This window comes from Halichoerus grypus, chromosome 14 (assembly GCF_964656455.1).
Source record: "Halichoerus grypus chromosome 14, mHalGry1.hap1.1, whole genome shotgun sequence".
NCBI lineage: Eukaryota > Metazoa > Chordata > Mammalia > Carnivora > Phocidae > Halichoerus > Halichoerus grypus.
The window spans coordinates 45,825,477-45,842,695 of record NC_135725.1 but is presented as its reverse complement, the minus strand read 5'-3'; the positions used below and the strand labels follow the sequence as shown (position 1 = coordinate 45,842,695).

The 17,219-nt window shown below is 45.6% G+C and overlaps 1 protein-coding gene across 2 annotated transcripts in view; it reads left to right on the top strand.

Annotated features, from left to right (window-relative positions):
• SLC24A2 (solute carrier family 24 member 2) overlaps nt 1–17,219 on the top strand; it is a 249,579-nt gene that overhangs the window by 187,609 nt on the left and 44,751 nt on the right. For both annotated transcript variants that reach the window (XM_078061283.1, XM_078061282.1), the window contains 2 exons: nt 13,172–13,270; nt 16,195–16,313. In XM_078061283.1, coding sequence (XP_077917409.1) covers nt 13,172–13,270; nt 16,195–16,313 — 218 coding nt within the window. The remainder of the gene's footprint in view (nt 1–13,171; nt 13,271–16,194; nt 16,314–17,219) is intronic.

Genomic DNA, 17,219 nt, shown 5'->3' with positions numbered 1-17,219 from the left:
ATGAGACATCCTAAATGGAGATGTGGGGGAAGCAATGGAGATGGGAGTCTGGATCTTGGGAGAAAGGTCAAGGCTATGAATACAGATATGGGAATCATACTATAGGTGTTCTTTAAAGCCACAGAACTGGTAAGAATACCTAACTAATCAATAGGGAAGAGGAGGTCAGGTTTGATCCCGGGGGACTCCAAAGTTTAGAGTCTGGGAAGAAGGTGGAGACCCAGCAAAGAAGACTGGGGTGGGCAGAGAACCAGGAGAGAATGGCGTCCCAGAAGTCAAGGAATTGTGCCACAGGAAGGCAATGAAAAGGTGATAGCCTCAATGAATTGACCAATGAAATCAGAGATTGTTGTAGTACAAAGATAAGAGCGGTGAACACAAAGTGAGATGCTTCAAATCAGGAGTTTGGAAGTGAGGCAGTTATTGCTAATGATGAAGCTTAGGGTCGAGCCACAGGATTGGGCGGATAAGGTGAGTTGGAGGGAAGAGGAGCTGGAGGTGAGCAGGTTGGGGTGGTGAGGAGCCAAGTGTTGCAGGGCTTTCCAATAAAGTCACCAAGGCCGGTGACAGGAGCCATGGTGTAAATCAATAGTGAATTGCATTCTGATCTCTGCAGGATTGAGGGAAGGGGGATGAGGAAGCCATTTGCAGTGGAGGTGGTAGTGGTGACCTGTGCTTCAAAGGAGGGAGGAGAAACGGTCTAGAAGTAGTGGGGGGGGGTGGAGTGTGGGGCATTTGGAGAGACAAGCAGCTGCCCCTTTCAAGGGACCTTCAGGAGAGAAAAGGGACCTTCAGGAAGCAGCCGAGTTTCAGCTGAAACACAAAGGCAAAGAGAATATTCAGAGCAGAGGTTAAGGACGTAGAGACAGATTTACTGATGGCAGAGGTGGGAGACTGAGTCAGGCAGGCATTTTCAAAGCCACACACAGAAGGTAGTTATAATACAAATGCTGATCTGCTTTGTACGGAAGTCAGTTATGAATCAGTGTTCAAAGGACTTAATTGATGAGGGCATCTGGACGGTGCTAGAGGCCCCAGAGGCTCTGCTGAATTGGACAAGGATGTAGGATAGAATGGGAACAGCCTACCAATGTGCTAGAAGTTCTAACTTGGGATTGGCCCCACGGACAGCTTGCAGTGACAAAGTAGGGTCTATCTTTCCAGGAGAGGAGAGCTCTGGGGGACCCCCTTAAGTCCAGCTGGGGGTGAGGAAGGTTAAGGAAGGAGCCCTCCTCAATTCAGAGAGAGAGAGAGAGTTCAGCCCAGCCTGGGAAGACCTTTCCTACAGACATGGCCAAAGATGCAATAGCCTGCCTCAAAAGGCAGTGAGCCCCCCTCCTCGGGAGAAGCCAAGGAAACCTCCATCTCACAAGAGTGTTCAGATAATGGACACCTTGATGCCCCTTCCAGTCCCATGTCCAAGATTCTGCCCTGGTGCCTTTTACTAAATGTGATGGCAGACATTGGTTTAGAGTTTACTTTTAAGATTAAATCTTTTGAAAAACTTGATCCTCCATTTTGGTTAAGCCACCACGAGAACTGTGGGTAGGTAGGCTCCTGGGACACAGCTTCTGAAATAGAAGGCTTGGGTACTATGTGATCCAGTTCAGAGATAAACTGTTGATTAATGTGGCTACATATATAGCAAATAGGACGTTACATAGTTCCTGTGAAATAGACCTTTAAAAGAACAGCAACTATCTTCCCTTTTAGTTGCAGATACGAACTTTTAGCACAGTAGAAAGTGTAACTGCAAAGTAATTTTAATTATTCCTTTTTATGATAAAAACATTACACGCACACAGAGGTAAAAAGTAAACACTACTTAAGGAAAGGCAATAAAAGGGAGTCTTCCTTTTACCCCAGATTCCACTCATTCCTTAGAGTGAACCACTCTTACTGGTTTTCTAACGTAGGCTCTTTTCTTCTATACCCCGCTCTCTAACCTGGCTTTTCTTTATTAGCATATAGTGGAGACCTTTCCATATTAGCGCTGCCCTCATTCCTTTTAGTAGCTGCATAGTATTCCACTGCTTGGCTCTTCCGTGGTAGGTTCGTTCCATCAGTCCCCTGTTGATGGACATTTATGATCACGTAGTACCCAATTTCCATTTTTTGTGGATTTATCCAGTTATTAGAACATGACATGAGCATCTTCTTTGCCCACAGAGCAAACTCTACTGAGTAGGGAATGTATACATATAAAATAAGTCCCTAGAAATAGAAATACCAGATCAAAGCATATGCACATTTCAAATCTGGAAAGGTACTGCCCAATTGCCCTCCAAAGCAACTGCACCCGGTTGTGCTCCCACCAACAGTGAATGAGAGATCCTCCAACAAATTTAACTAAGTCCTTTGAACATTGATTCATAACTGACTTCCGTACAAAGCAGATCAGCGTTTGTATTATAACTACCTTCTACTTTACTTGTTTTAGAAACCTGAATTTTTTTTTTACCCAAGGTGAGTTAAAGCCAGGGTATAGTTATGATGGAAGACTTTCCTCTGTAAATTACATGACAAGGCTCTTCCTCCCACACAGAATATCCAATTTCCACCGCAGCATGTACCCTTCTTACCACAAGACTGTCGACATCCCTGAGAATGTCTGAGAAGTACACTGCAAGTTAACTTTCTGCCTTCCAATTACCAAAGTGGGGAGCCCCCGTTGTGCACAGACACCATTTCCAATACCATGTTATGTTTCATTCATTCCAGGTTTATGGTTTAACTCATTCAGTCCAACCTTCCATAACCAGAGGATATCTCAAGGCACTTGACCAGATGCTCTCTGTAAGGCTCTGCCTTACCCCTCCCCACCCAAAAAAATGTATTGACTCACCAGTTATTAACCACATTACTTTTTTAGAGATGTATTCTTACAAGTATCTCCCTGGGGCTGGATCTTAGGAAGACAGCAGCCTAGTAAGTGTGTATAACCAAACTACCCAGCTAGTAACCTGTATCAGATCTGTCAGAAAGACCAAACCAGCTGTGTGGGTAAATCCACGGTCTTCCTGAAAACCAGGACCAAGGAATTCTAATTAGAATACATCCAGTTTTTCAAACTTCATTGCATCTTATTTTCATGATCTAAACCGTTCAGCAGTAAAAGCAGAAAGATGGGACCTGGCAAGTAAAGGCAGATTTTGTCACATTGCATATGTAGAACGTGTTAAGTTGCAGCAGAAGGCAAATTGTGGATGCTGCTTTTTGTCTATTTCTGACATCCCTAGAGCTGAAAATGTTAAGTTGCCTTCATTAGTCAAACTTGAATACTATTATTATAAGTTAATGATATAATTTCCCACCCCCATGAAGCTTTCTCTTAAAAAAAAAAAACAAAAAAAGTGGGAATCGGTAACACCAGGAGGCTGGCATATTCAATTAAGCATGGTAAGTTTCTCTTTTGATTAAATCTGAAATGAACTGAATCATCTCATTTTAGTCATGGACCACTAAGCCCTCAGGAGCAGTTAGTTAAGAATGCTCAGCATGTGCCGGGCACTTCTGTTGCAAACCCGTGCTTCCAAATGAAATTTACAGACACCAGTTTACAATGTAACACTGAGGATTCAATAAACTAAGAAGTAGGAATTCAAATTAATTGACAGTTCCCAGACACATGAAATCCAGGTGACAGGAGATGATGCATGTACATGATCTAGGGGCTGCTACTGAATGAATGTCAGCCAAATCTAAAGTCTTTCACTTTACATCAAGATAAACAATTGGATAATATATAGGCTCATCGTGAAAAAGAACTGTTTAAGCTTGGTTTTTTATATACAAGTCAGAGTAACCATTCAATACACATTTATTGAGCACCCACTCTTTGTCAGGTGCTGTGAGCAAATCACAACTTTGCCCAGATGAGTACATTGATGTCACAACCCACTTGCAGAGACGTACCCAAGAAAGGGGCTTTGAAAAGTGACTCTGCAGAGATCTTTTGCACGCCTCAGGTGGTAGTGGGGCTGGATGTTGGCGAGTCTTGAGATCTGAGGCCTGCCTAGTAAAGTGATTCTTTAGTCATTTATCTCTTAGGTATCTGCAGGGTGCAAAGGATGGGAACAAGAGGAAGACATTCAAACCTTCCATCCAGCAACCCCTACCTGGCTCAGAACTCCAAAGCTGAGATCAGAGAACCCCCTTTGAGAATTCTGTGTGTGTGAGCCATTTGTATCTCTGTCTATGAGATAGAAATTTACAGAAAATTAAGTTCCTAAAATAATAAAGCAGGTGACCTAAAATGATAAAGAACATTAGCTCTCCAGCAGTGTCAACTTCAGCTAAGGTCAGTAAATTGGCTCTTTTCCTGAAACACCGTATTCTGCCATTGGTCTCCGTTGCAAGTTTTTTGGTTTGTAAAATTCTAATTTTGCCTGAACTTGATTGGATTATATATATATATTAAAAGAGTCTTGAAATAGACAAATACTAACTGTAAACACTATTAGACTTTAGAGGCTTAATCACCGCATTAACCAAGAAAAGCGCCTGGTGAGTTTTCTGCACTGTGCTTCTGGTCCTTCCTTTTTTCTCTGCCCCAGAAGGAACATAAACTATGAATAGATTTTCATATAACAAGCACTGTAAACACCTCACACACACACACACACACACACACACACACACTCCCTTTGTCGTTTGTGTTAATGTTGTTATATTCATAAACACTAAGGACAGCTGAAGCAGTAGGCACTGGGGGGCGGATGAGAAATGGCATCCCTACCCTTGAGGGGCCCACAGCTCACTGGAGAGAGGTCGGTAAAATGCCTCTGCGGGTCTATGATAATGGGTATGATAGGACGGGTATCAGTGCTGTGATAGAGAAAAGTACCAGGGTGCCCTGCCAGCCCAGGAAAGGGACTCAGGGAAAGCTTCCTGAAAGATGAGATGCATTAAAGCAGTCTTAAAAAGGAGTAAGACAAGCAAATAACCAGTGTGGGGCATTCCAAACCACTAGAAGTGTAACTTACAAACTGGGACAGCAGCTAAGAGACTGTAATCAACATCCAGGCTGGAAATGTTAGACCATCCAGGCTGGAAATGTTCAAAGGTAGACTCAGAAGGAGTTGGCAACTCATTGAATGTGGGGTGTGAGGGGGATCTCTAAGATGGCTGGAAAACACTGGGAGTGAGGAAATCACCAATAGAAAATGCAAGGAGACAGGTGCATTCCCAGGAAAAAGATGATGTGTGGGAGTGTGAGGCATATTGAGTTTAACTGTCAGGGGGTGGGGAGGGCTTCCAAGTGAAGTGTTCAGAAGTCCATTGGATAAGAGGATCAGAGCCAGAGATCTGACTTGGGAATCACTGATATTCAGGTGGAAGTCCATTGGGTTCTTTGGGAGAATGTGGGGCGTGGGGGACAGGGAGCAAGGAGGGAGCCTAGGGAATAGCGGCTTAAGGGTCACTCTCAGGAGTCCTGGAAAACCAGTTTGGACTTCAAGGACAGGGGTGAAGAATATCAGATGCCCTGAGAGACCCAGTCATGTGGAGGCAAAAAGTGGCCAAGGGAAGGTTCAGTGGAGTGATGCTGCCAAGGCCAGATGCAGAGTGAAGTGAACGAAGGAGCCCTAAGGATTCCGAGGCTCCAGCATAGACTGACCTTTCCAGAGGCTTGGCTGTGAAGGGAAGGCAAGAGAGGGCAGTGCCAGCAGGAAACCTAAAGTCAAGAGAAAGGTTCCCAGTGGAGAGACTTAATGAAGGATTGAAGGTTCACGATGAGTGAGGAGGCAAAGTCCCTGCAGGGGCAAGAAATTGGAATAAAGGACAAAGAAGTATCAATCTTTAAGATAGCAAATTTTGAAAAGCATTGGAGGTCTTCCAAAATATTTATGAGAGCACTCCACATTTCCAATGATAAGGTGACCCTGCCAGGGGAGATGATAGAATCAATTCACATGCGGACAGATCCACTCTTTATGGGTGATTCTGAAGGTCATTCTTAGGGAAATTATTTTTTAAAGCCTTAATAAGGAAATCTGGCTGCTTCATTTCATTACATGATGACCACCAGTTGAGATACAATTATGTATGTATTCTCATTAATTACAGAAGCTAGTCCTATGATTATGTCTATACAAATACAATTAAATTATGTTGATTACCCTTATTATATGGTTCATTCACAGAATATTTACTAAAGACATTTTACAAAACATTACAATACTGGTTTAATTTCCATTAATATCAATGTAGTCATAACTGGTTTTACATGATGCTTCACAAAAATTAGAAAAAATAGTTTAGAGGTTGTCTTCAAAAATAAATATAGGAATAAATACACTCTATGGTCTTGGCGTTTTTGCTTAAGGTGAAAATTTTTGCAATGTTTTGCTTGTAAGAATAAAAATCAGGGGGCACCTGGCTGGCTCAGTCAGGAGAGCATGCGATTATTGATCTTAGGGTCATGAGTTCAAGTCCCATTTTGGGCATAGAACTTACTTATAACAACAACAAAAAAAAAAACAATAAAAGTCAGACCAGATCCTATTAGATGAAAAAGCTGCCCCATGAGGACAGTTTATAGAATGAAGAGGAGTTTATTCCTTCAAGCTGCTAAGTGATATCTTGTATCTTGGAACATTCCCTATTCTGTGAGTTTCCATACCCTTCCGAGAAGGCCCCCACCGTCATGAATCTTAAGTCCTTGCTTTTTGTCTCTCTGGCTCTCGGCGGTGACTCTACAGGGCACCAGCTAGATCTACCTTGTTCGCCAAACACTGCCTGGTACACAGCGCAGGTTTGGTTAATACTTGCAGAGCGGAAGATTGTTCACGACTTGCACCCACTTGAAAGCAAAGCTCACACTTCCGAAGAGAGCTGACGTAGGGAGAACTTCACTAGAATTCAGTGAGTGCCCATGATGTGCCAAGCACTATTCTAAGATGCTTGTTGAAGGACACAAGATGGTGAGAGAAGGTCCCTTCCCCAGAGAAGCCTGCTGTCTGATGGGAAAGCAGATATGTGGGCAGCAAACTGGAATCAGGGCTGTGACGAGGTATAATCAAAGTGCCATTGGAGTGATGGATTTCCACTTGGGTAGGAGGGCTTCAAGGACAGGGGTGAAGTATCATTAAAGAAACCTTCAGGTCGGGCCTTCAGTTAGGTCTTGATGAGAAGCATCTTAATAATGAAGGAGAAGCCAAAGCCCTGCTTTCCCTTCTCTGCCCCCTACTGTGCTCTCTGCACTTCCCCTGTCACAAAGACCCCTCTCAGCACCCACCTTGTCAGCCCCCGCAATGTGCAGGAAGGGGATGACTGACACACCCCTGTCTTCCATCTCTGGGCTGTGGACACCTAGCCACCCCATTTTCTCCTGTTTACCTCAGGAAGTTCCTGGGGTTCCACAGGTAGGGCTCAGCCCCACTGGGGCCTTGGGTTTGGGTAGACGTGAAAGGATTTACTTTAGGTCATTAGCCAAGAAGCCTACTAAGGAGTGATTGCCTTGGAGTGAAACCCAAACAGAGGGGTTTATTAAGCCCTACGGGGCTCTGAGGATACCACAGAAAACAAGACCCATGGAAATCCCTACCCTCATGGAGCTTGGCTGTTAACAGAAAGCAACAGATAATCAATATGTATGTTAGATGGTGATGAATGTTAGAGAAAACAAGCTGGGGATAGGAAATACTGGAGAAAGAGAGGCTACAATTTTAAATGGGCTTCTCGGAGAAGCCTCAGTGAGAAGGTGACATTTGAACAAATACTCGAAGGAGCTGAGAGAGTGAACACAATGGATCTCTGGGGGAAGAACATTCCAGGTAGAGGGACCAGTAAATGCCATGGCCCTGAGGTGGGACAACAAGGGGACCAGCATGGCTGGAGCAGAGTGAGCCTGGAGAGAGGGAAAGGATGAGGCAGGGCAGCCTCGGTGGCTAAACCCCCCTTACAGGTCCTGGTAATGACCTTGGCTTTCACTTTGACCTGGGGAGCCACTGTAGGATTTTGCCCAGAGGAGTGACATGATCTGATTGATCACTAAGGATACTGGGATGAGACCAGCCTGGGAGACAGAGAGGTAAAGGTGGAAGGGGAGACTGGTGAGTAGACCAGCAGGACGGTTGCTGGGCCTGGGAGGGAGGAAGGAGAAGAGGTCAGCTTCTGAAATATTTTGGAAGCAAAGGTACCAGGTTTGCTGATGGATAGCATGTGGGCTGTGAGGGAAAGAGAGGAGCCCAAGCTGACCCCAAGGGCAGTGTTTGCTTATGGCCACATCAATTTCATTGCATGCCTTCTCAGTGATGATGGCCTCTCTAACTTGAGTCTCTGCTTCCAGGAAAAAAAAAAAAAAAGGCAATGAATAAACAAGAGGAACGTCCAGCTGCACTTTTGCTTTCTAAGCTACCTGCCAAATCCTAAACTTGAAAGACAGAGACGGGAAAGGCAGAACTGAAAACACAAAAATAGATGTAAAAGCACTATGTTCAAGTTTTCCATTCTGTTTCATTTTTTCTTTTCTTCTCCCAAACCAAGTTCTGTTCACTGAGGTGTGCTCCCCTTTGCATCTATATATCTCTTTTGTCCCTTTTCTGCATTGCTGAGGCTCAGAATGTTCTGCAGCAGCTAGGAGTTAATCTGATCACCAACCCAAAGAGTTCCTTTGTAACACTGCCTGTTACAGGCTTGGTGGGAAAGAGGTGAAGGAATTTCCGGGGACTGGTTTAATTAATTAACAGCAGAACAGAAACAAAATTCATTCCCTTTGCGTGAACAGACCCCCTGAAGGTTATTTTGCTGTGCAGCTTGGGGCTTCTCTTTTATGTCTGGGTGATAGGGTCAAGGATTTTGATTCCTGATTGTTTCTCAAAATTTGTTCTTAGTCACATTAGGTCCTTATGCTTTGATCTTTCATTCTGCTCTTCCCTACCACCCCCTCAACACACGCTCCCCTGAGGACACTCAGCTGGTATTCTTTTGCAAATTTCAGAACAAGCTGAACTATATTAAAACTGTGTACTAGGTTTTGACGTAGGTGCCTCACGATTTGAGCAGAGTTTGCTATTTCCGAGATTTTAAGTATACAAATATCTGTCGCTATGTAAAAATACAACACTTTAAGGCTTCACACCACAACAGAGTATATTTTTTTTAAGGTTGCCTTAAAACATGTTAAAAATCGCTCCTTCCCTCACTTTGAAAAGTACCCAAAAATGTCTTCATCCTTTTATCCCCAGGCACAGAGCTACAGTCGTTTCTGAAATCTGCCCCTCTGTGTCAGCCCTTAAGGCCAACGTGGAGTCCATGCCTAAAATAGTTTATGGAAGCAGCCCCTTTCCTGCCAAGGTCTCCCCCACCTGAGGCGGCTAAACATTAATCCTGTTGTGAATATTAATCTTTGTACTTTCAACACTTCATGGGAAGGACGTCCTGAGCACTTAATGTATGTCAGAGGCCATGTGTATTATTAACCTGGTGTCTGTTAACCCGTTGAGCCTTCCAACAGCTGTATGAGAAGGGTGTATGAGCCCCGTTTTAAAATTCTAAGCCTGAGACACAGAGGAGTTAAAACCCCTGGTACATCAGGAAGTTCTTTGGAGCCCACAGATCATGGTGCAGCAGTAATTCCTTGCCTGAACTCTGTCCTCCCAAGTGATGGGGAAAAGCTGATCACCATCTCTCCATTTTCAGATCACAAAGGTATCAATGTTTAAAACACAGAATGGCAGCTCTATCACCTTGACCTCTCAATTTTAGGAAGATGCAAAGTGATCCTTTTCCTAATCAGTTTTGGAACTGACTTCGGAGGACTCACTAAAACCCGAACACCGGTCCCACTAGGCTTAAACTGCTGGGTCGGGGTGTAGCTAATTCTCCAGGCTTGCATGTTTGCATTGAGAGAAGAGAAGATGCCAACAATTCTCCTAAGGCAACTCGGGGCCATGTCACCCTTGCCCCTGTGGTTTTCGTTAGTTTGTTTTTCTTTTTCCTCTTATTTACAGACTTCTTCCAATGCCAGGTGTTGTGATAAGCCCCTTGCACACATTTTCTCACTTAAGCCTTGTGTCTAACTCATGAGCCAATGCCATTGGAATCCCTGTTTAACAGATGGCAAAACTGAAGCTCAGGGATATTCAGGAACTTAACCAAAACTCGCCCAGTGGTCATTGAAAGAGATAGGGCTTCAACCCAGATCTACCTGCCTTTAAGTCACGTCCAAAATTTAACCACAATACTGTGCTGTCCCCAACACACATACAGCCTACTTGGTGTTCTCCCCAGTTTGTGGCATCAGGCTGCATAGGTCCTGAAGGTGCCTTTCCTTCCGACCCCGAGGCACAGAGAGGGTCCCTTTGAGAATCACAGGTTCTGTGCTGGCTTCTGCCCAGGGGACCACATGCCTACTCTTGTCTGCTCAGCCATCCTCACGACTCTTCTCAGGAGGCACCCTGTGGCGATCCCTGGGGTGTCCACTGGGCTGAAAGGAGCTGCCTTACTTTGTCAGGCTCTGCCCCACCACCCTCGAGGAGCACACCTGAGTGCTGAATTCTGAAGGTGGCATTTCAACTGCTGCTTTTCTAGAAACTCATCTTTAAGAGAAAAATCCTTTTAGGCTGCGGAGGAATGCAGAATGGTAATCAGGTCATGCTAACTGGGACAAAGGTTGAATTGAAGTTGAAGAAGTGAGTAGAAAGGAGAGGTCTCAGCCAGCCTCCCAGCATTGCCTGGCTGCCCCCAGGGCTAAACCCCGAGAGAAAACAAAGAGAGCCAACCCCTCCCACCTTTCAGCAGCTTAGAAAATCTCAAGTGTTGCTGTAGTAGGAAAAGTCGGGACATGCTATCTAGAAAGCCCTCGCTGACCTGTGAAAATGTTTGAAAACCTACGAAATCCCAAGTCTAGAATCATCTCCTATCCTATGGTCCCAGCCTGCCTTTAGAGGATTTGGGAAAGCCAGCCCATGAGTGGCAGGACCCTTCCATGCTTTGGGGTGCCTTTTCTCATCATTTCCCTCTGGTCTACATCTAAGCCCTGAAAATACTCCTGGGACCGCACACAGTAGGCGATCAGCGGTTTCCTGTCAAATATTTTCTCTGCCATGATTCCGGACTTTGGGGCATTCCTTAGATTAGGTTACTTCAGGTTGTTTCCACAGGTTTATTTGTCTGGCCTTCTGAATGCTTTCCTGCTTTATTATCATTTTTATGTAATTGTTAAATGGCAATTATTGCCCATCTTCACAGAGCTTTAGAAGGTTCTAAGTTCAAACAGTGACCCTGAGACCACTGAAGAGTTTTATTGGTAGAAGCACCATCTTCTATGTTTCAGAACTTCTTTCTCCGTCTTCTGGGCTTTTTAGCAAACGCTGTGAGGACCTCTTGGAAGTGTCTTCCCCAAGAAGTACCCCTCTTCGGGGCTTATGGCTGTAGAGTATGGAGAAGCAGATAAGACTAGGTTCGGCAGCCGGGAGGGAGGTTGGCACCCACCCTGCCAACTGCAGGCAGTCACAACCCCCTCCCTCCCTCCTTCCTTGAACTCCTTTTTCTCTTCATTTTCGGGCCTTTCTTATTCCCTTTCACCTCCTCCTCCTCCTAATCCCCAGGCTTTCTTTTCTCTCCCCCTTTCTTCCCAGAGTCTCCCTCAGAAATTAAATAAAAACAGCTGAATTCAAAATACCTTTCAGCATGGTGACCCTAACGCTGACCTTCAAGCTCCCTCAGAGATGGACATCGCGCCTGTCACCTCATCCTTCTTCCTCATTCCTCATGAAGCCCAAGCCCCATGCCAGCCTACTTTGCTCTGTGTTACATTTCCTTTCCTGTTTCCTTCGAGAATGTGCGTTCTGGTGCACGTTCATTGCCTACAGCGAGGCGCTCTCGTTCCAGAGGCCACCTTTGTGGTAGCAAGGTGTCTGGGCTTAGGACTGATGGAGCTGGGAAGCAGAAAGGGCTCCATCTGGGGTCACCTTCACCATTGGAATCAGCTGATCCCACTCTAGCTTCCAGCTTCTGTCGCCCCCACCCAGTCACGAAAGTCACTGCTATGACCACACCCCATGACTTCCATCCGTGAGGGGGGGGTAGCTAAGCGAATGTCAACCTACCATGTCCCATCCTAAGAAAAGAGACCCTCCAAGAGAAACGTTTGGGTTTTGGTTTGGTTTGGTTCTGTTTGGGTCTAACTAGAAAGGTAAAATGAGCTCCCACGTTACTACGCTGCTAGAGAATCCAGCCAACACAAATCCCTACTGAGAACACTGTAGAGCTCGTGGTGCACTGAAGGGCTCATCCTATGTGAATCTAGGCAAGAACCAGTCCGTTTAAAATGAGGCTCCTTTGTACCTTGAACGTTCCTGGGTGGGGGAGGGGAGGTGCAGAGGGGATCAAGGATTAAAAAAGAAAGCAAAATGGGCTATGTTTCACTAATTTCTACATTTTTGCATGCTTTTTATTTTCCTGTGCTTGTTGCATGCATGTAACCATTAATTATGTCAATAATGGAGAAGAAATTAAGTGTCTTACTTGTGGTATAGCTGTTTGAAACGATGATTTTGAGAATTGGGAGTATTTTTCCAGCACCGTCCCCTAAGCGGCTCATCACCGACAGACTTTACTTGCTGTGCTCAGTTGATCGTTCTTTGCCCTAAATCCCCAGGTGGAAGCAGATGCCTCCTTGATGCTTTAATGGCCGCTGACTCAGCTAATTCGGAGAGCTGGGATGCATCCTCCCAGCTCGTGTAGAAACTTCAGTGTTGATTAAGATAGATGTTTGGAAACCGAAGTCAACTCAAAGGACCCCTGGGCTTGGCTTTCCATGGTCGAAAGCCAGTTCTGGGATGGACATTTAATTCCAGAGAAATGGCTGTCTCCAGAGCAGCTCCGTGTCTTTAGACCTGTTTTGGATCTCAGCAGGAGAGGGGGGTTTAGTGATGACTAGCACCTTCCTTTATTTTGTAAGCAAGCGGGAGGGAGGGAGGGAGGAGGTCCAAGGCAAACCTCTCATCTGTGGTCTGGTGGCTTGAGATTCTCAACAGAGATTTGGGCTAAAGAATCCACAAAGGTAAGAACGTACCCCTCATGCAGGGCACAGGGTGTTTGGGTCGAGCAGAAAGTTGTGCAAGCCACGTGCCTGTTGGGCCAGTGCCTCGCCATTTTCCGAGAGCCCCTCTCTTTATCGTCCTCCTCATTGTGTCTCCTTTTCCACTGCTTTCTCTTGCTTCAGGGAGGTTCAGAGAAAAGGCTTCTATTCTCCATAAGATTGCCAAGAAGAAATGCCAGGTGGATGAGAACGAGAGGCAGAACGGGGCTGCCAATCACGTGGGTGAGTGCAGAGAAACTTGCATCCCATGCCTTTCCCGGAGCACTCAGAGGGGCGTGGGGAGGCAGGACCCAGCGTGGGCCCCTTGACTCGGTGCGGACCCGCAACCCTGCGGCTCAGCCCGTTCCTGGGTTTCCGCAAGAGCCCATTTTCCCTGAGGGGCACGGGGCATAAATGGATACACTATGTCACCTACTCTAGGGGAACTCCAAGAAGAGTAAAATGATTCTCTGAGGAACCTAAAGTAAAACCAGCTTCTAACCAGGCATTTCCCTTGAAGAGTAGAAAATCATTTCATTTCAGGAATTCTACAGAAGGACGACCCACACATACACCTGTCTTTTTTAATGTTTAACAAAATGTGAGAGTATCCTTTCTGAGATTCTTGCCTGGTAACCAGATACTGACACGCTATACTTGGGACATGGCCCATGCCACACCCACTAAGTTACCAGACAGTTCACTTGGTCACTCCTGAACTGAGTGACGGCGTCCTTGCGAGGTGACACCACCTCTCCTTTCTCAAGAATTCAGCAATAGCAGCCCAGGTCTCTTTGGGCTGACTTTTTCTGAGTTCCCGTGTGAACCAGATCGTGACATTCAGACATCTTATTTTAACTCGGAACATGATGTTCCTCCTCTCCTGTCTGCAACTATAATATAACCCACTAATCCTAAATTCAGACTAAATTTAACCTAATCTGGATCTCTGCTACAAACGATGCCGTTGCCCAAGAAACTGCAATGATCTGCAGACAAAATGCAACAGTGTTGCACTCAAAATACGAGACACTCCTTAGGAGAGTTTCTGCCTCTCCTGTTAGCCTGACTTCTGGCTCCCGGACAACCTTTGGCCAAGGAACAGTCAAGATTCTATTGGGTGTGAAAAGAAAAACCTGAGGGGAATAAGCTGAGATGTTAAATATTGTGTGCAGGGGCTGTTTCTTCTCATCAGTTCACCTCTGTTCTCGAACATCTTAATTCCACTTTGGGACCTGATCATCCCATGTTGGTAGGGTCAGGTTTGGCCATCATGGGCTGATCTCAATGTTGTCTCACTTCAGCCAGTAGACACCCCAAAACCCAGTTTTAATATTTCCCCAGGTACTTGGTGTTTGGTATTTTTCATGACTGGACCAAGCGTATTAGGAATAGTTGGTAGAGCCGCATAAAGCAGAACACCACATACATGACACTGCTGCTATGAAAAACATGGAAAGATAAAATACATTTGAGCTTCTGTGGCTTTTTGTATTTAAATATACTTATGCATCTGTATCCCACCACTAAATACATGAGTAAACAGAAACATTTCCCTGTGATTTCCAAAATGTGGCCACTTCAAGCCCAATCATTTTTATGTAACTCTCAAAATATTTTCCAGTGATAAAAATGGGTCGTCCTTTGGAAGTTACTAGAAACAAACATTCTGACACTCTATGAGTGGCCCGATAGAGCTCGTATCTGAGACCGAGGAGCATGACGATGCTCTCGGCAAGCCTGACACAGACCCCCACGGCTTCATTGTCTCCTGAAATCCAAGAAGATTGGGACATGGCCCATGCCACACCCACTAAGTTACCAGACAGTTCACTTGGTCACTCCTAAACTGAGTGACGGGGTCCCAGCAGAGCCAGAAGCCCTAAGCACCTTTCTATTTTGCTCCCACTGACGTCATGGCAGACCTTGGTGGTGCTGATCACTGATCACGTGAGGTGCTCCTCTGAGCCCCCAAAAGAAATCGTCTAGTGCCAGGCAGTGACTATAATAATGATCAGAATAGTTTGTTGCTTGCTTGTTTGCTCTGTCCCAGCTCTGTGCCACGTGCTTTATATGCATGTTCTTATTTCGCAGGCATACCCTTTGATTGTATCGTTGTTGGTGGTATCAGCACATCACCCCATTTTCACAGATGAGGAAGCTAAATCTCAGAGAAGTTAAATTACTTGCTAGGCGTCCCACAGCATAAGCAGTAGAACCAGAGTATGAGCCCAGGCTGGTCTGGGATGCCCAGTGTCAGAGAGTCCCAGGGCTTCACCATGACCCTGGAGGCACTTCTAACTCCCAGAGGAAAACTGGAATTTCTACCTGCTGACCTGTGGCTTCATGCTAGGCAGATGTTATCTCGCACTTAGGAATGACAGACGTTTCCCTCTGTTACTTGTTCAGCTTCCCCTCGCCTTGCTTGCCATAGGATGCCCAGGTGTAGAATGTGCAGAAGAGCATTCTCCAGGCATTTTGAGAAGGCCAGGCTCTAGAGGCTGCCCCCACCACCCAGACATTGGCAGGCTTGTGCACGCAACGCACCTAGAGAATTAGGGCTGGAAACAGTGGGCCTTAAGGTCAACCAGTTGAACCCCCTCATTTCACAGATAAGGTTCCTGAAACCCACAGAAAGGAGATTTACCTGAAGTGACAGCCTGATAATGGCAGAGCAAAGTCTTGGACCCAAGTCTCCTGGGTCCCTAGCCAATAAATATCCTTTCCAGAATGTTGTATAAAAGAAAAGATCCTGCTGTAAAAAAAAAAAAATCCAAGGGGTGTGGTCCTGGATATAATATTAGTGTACAGATTGAGCATGGTTTTGGTGAAAAAATGTTTGTGTTCATGTTCTTGAATGGCTACTTGGTGACTTTGCCTGGCATAGAGAATGTGCGCCAGGGGAGCTGAATGGGGACTCAAGATATCAGGCCAGAGTGAGAGAGCCAGAGAGCTATTAAAGAGACGAGGAGGACTGAAAATGCTGAGAGGTATTGGGAAGAATGGTAAAAATCCTTTGCCATTTGGCGCCACCCCAGCCCTGGGCCTTAACCCCTCTGAGACCACTGTCTTCTTTGGCCCACCATTTTAGGACATTCCTTCCAACATGGCTCTTACCCCCATTGACTCCATTTGCTTTCTCTGTGTGTGTCTACATTGTACCACAGAAAAAATCGAGCTCCCAAACAGCACCAGCACAGAGGTTGAAATGACACCACCCAGTGATGCTTCGGAACCCGTACAAAATGGAAATCTCTCCCACACCATCGAAGCTGCGGAAGCCCAGGTATGGCTTTTTCCCCTTGTTCTTGATGTCCTAACACAGCTTCGCTTCTCCTCGGAGACCCATGCTCCCGGGCAGGGCAGACACGGTGGAGGGTGGGTTCTCTTCGTGTCTGTTGCTCAGTACCAGCAAAGGCCCCCACGTGTGTCAAGCTCTTTGTGTACTGAATGAATTCACACATTTTCTAAGCCACTGTTTCTCAGAGTGAGATCGGTGGCCTCGTCCATTTCATCTCCCCGAGATCAAAATACAGATCCCTGGGCCATACTCCAGACCTGATGAAACAGAATCTTGGGTTAACAGCTTCCAGATATCAACATTTTAAACTCGCTTCCCGGTGATTCTTAGTAAATGATAAAGATCCTTTCTCTGTGTCTTTAAGATCAAGGGTAAGTAACCAAGAAACTACAGCCATCACACCCTGGTTAACCCCCCTTGGCCTTCCCTGGCTCCGCAATTGACATTAATCAATACTGTGGCCCATTCTGCCATCCAGTGGTACAACCAATAGACAACTGTTTGATTTAATAGTTGTAATACTCAACCTTCCACGTGCTCTATGCCACGGACTTGGTACTGGGCACTTTACATATATTGCCTTTAAACCTCACAGCTGAAGGCGTAGGCCTTTCCTTTCTCCATTTTAGAGTTGAGGAAGCTAAAGTGTGACAAGATGAAGTGCTTAATCAGGATTACCTAGCTGGTAGGTAGCAGAGCTGCGATTCAATCCCCGGTCCATCTAAATGCAGTGCCTGGACTATTTCCAGCACACAGCACTGCCTCTGGACCACAGCTGCTCACAAAAGGAAGCAGAACCACCCAAAAGTAGGTGATGCTTGCCACATTTCTGGATCTCCTCCTTACCAAGTGTATCAGGATTTCTAAGGCATAGGGCCCAACTCACATTCT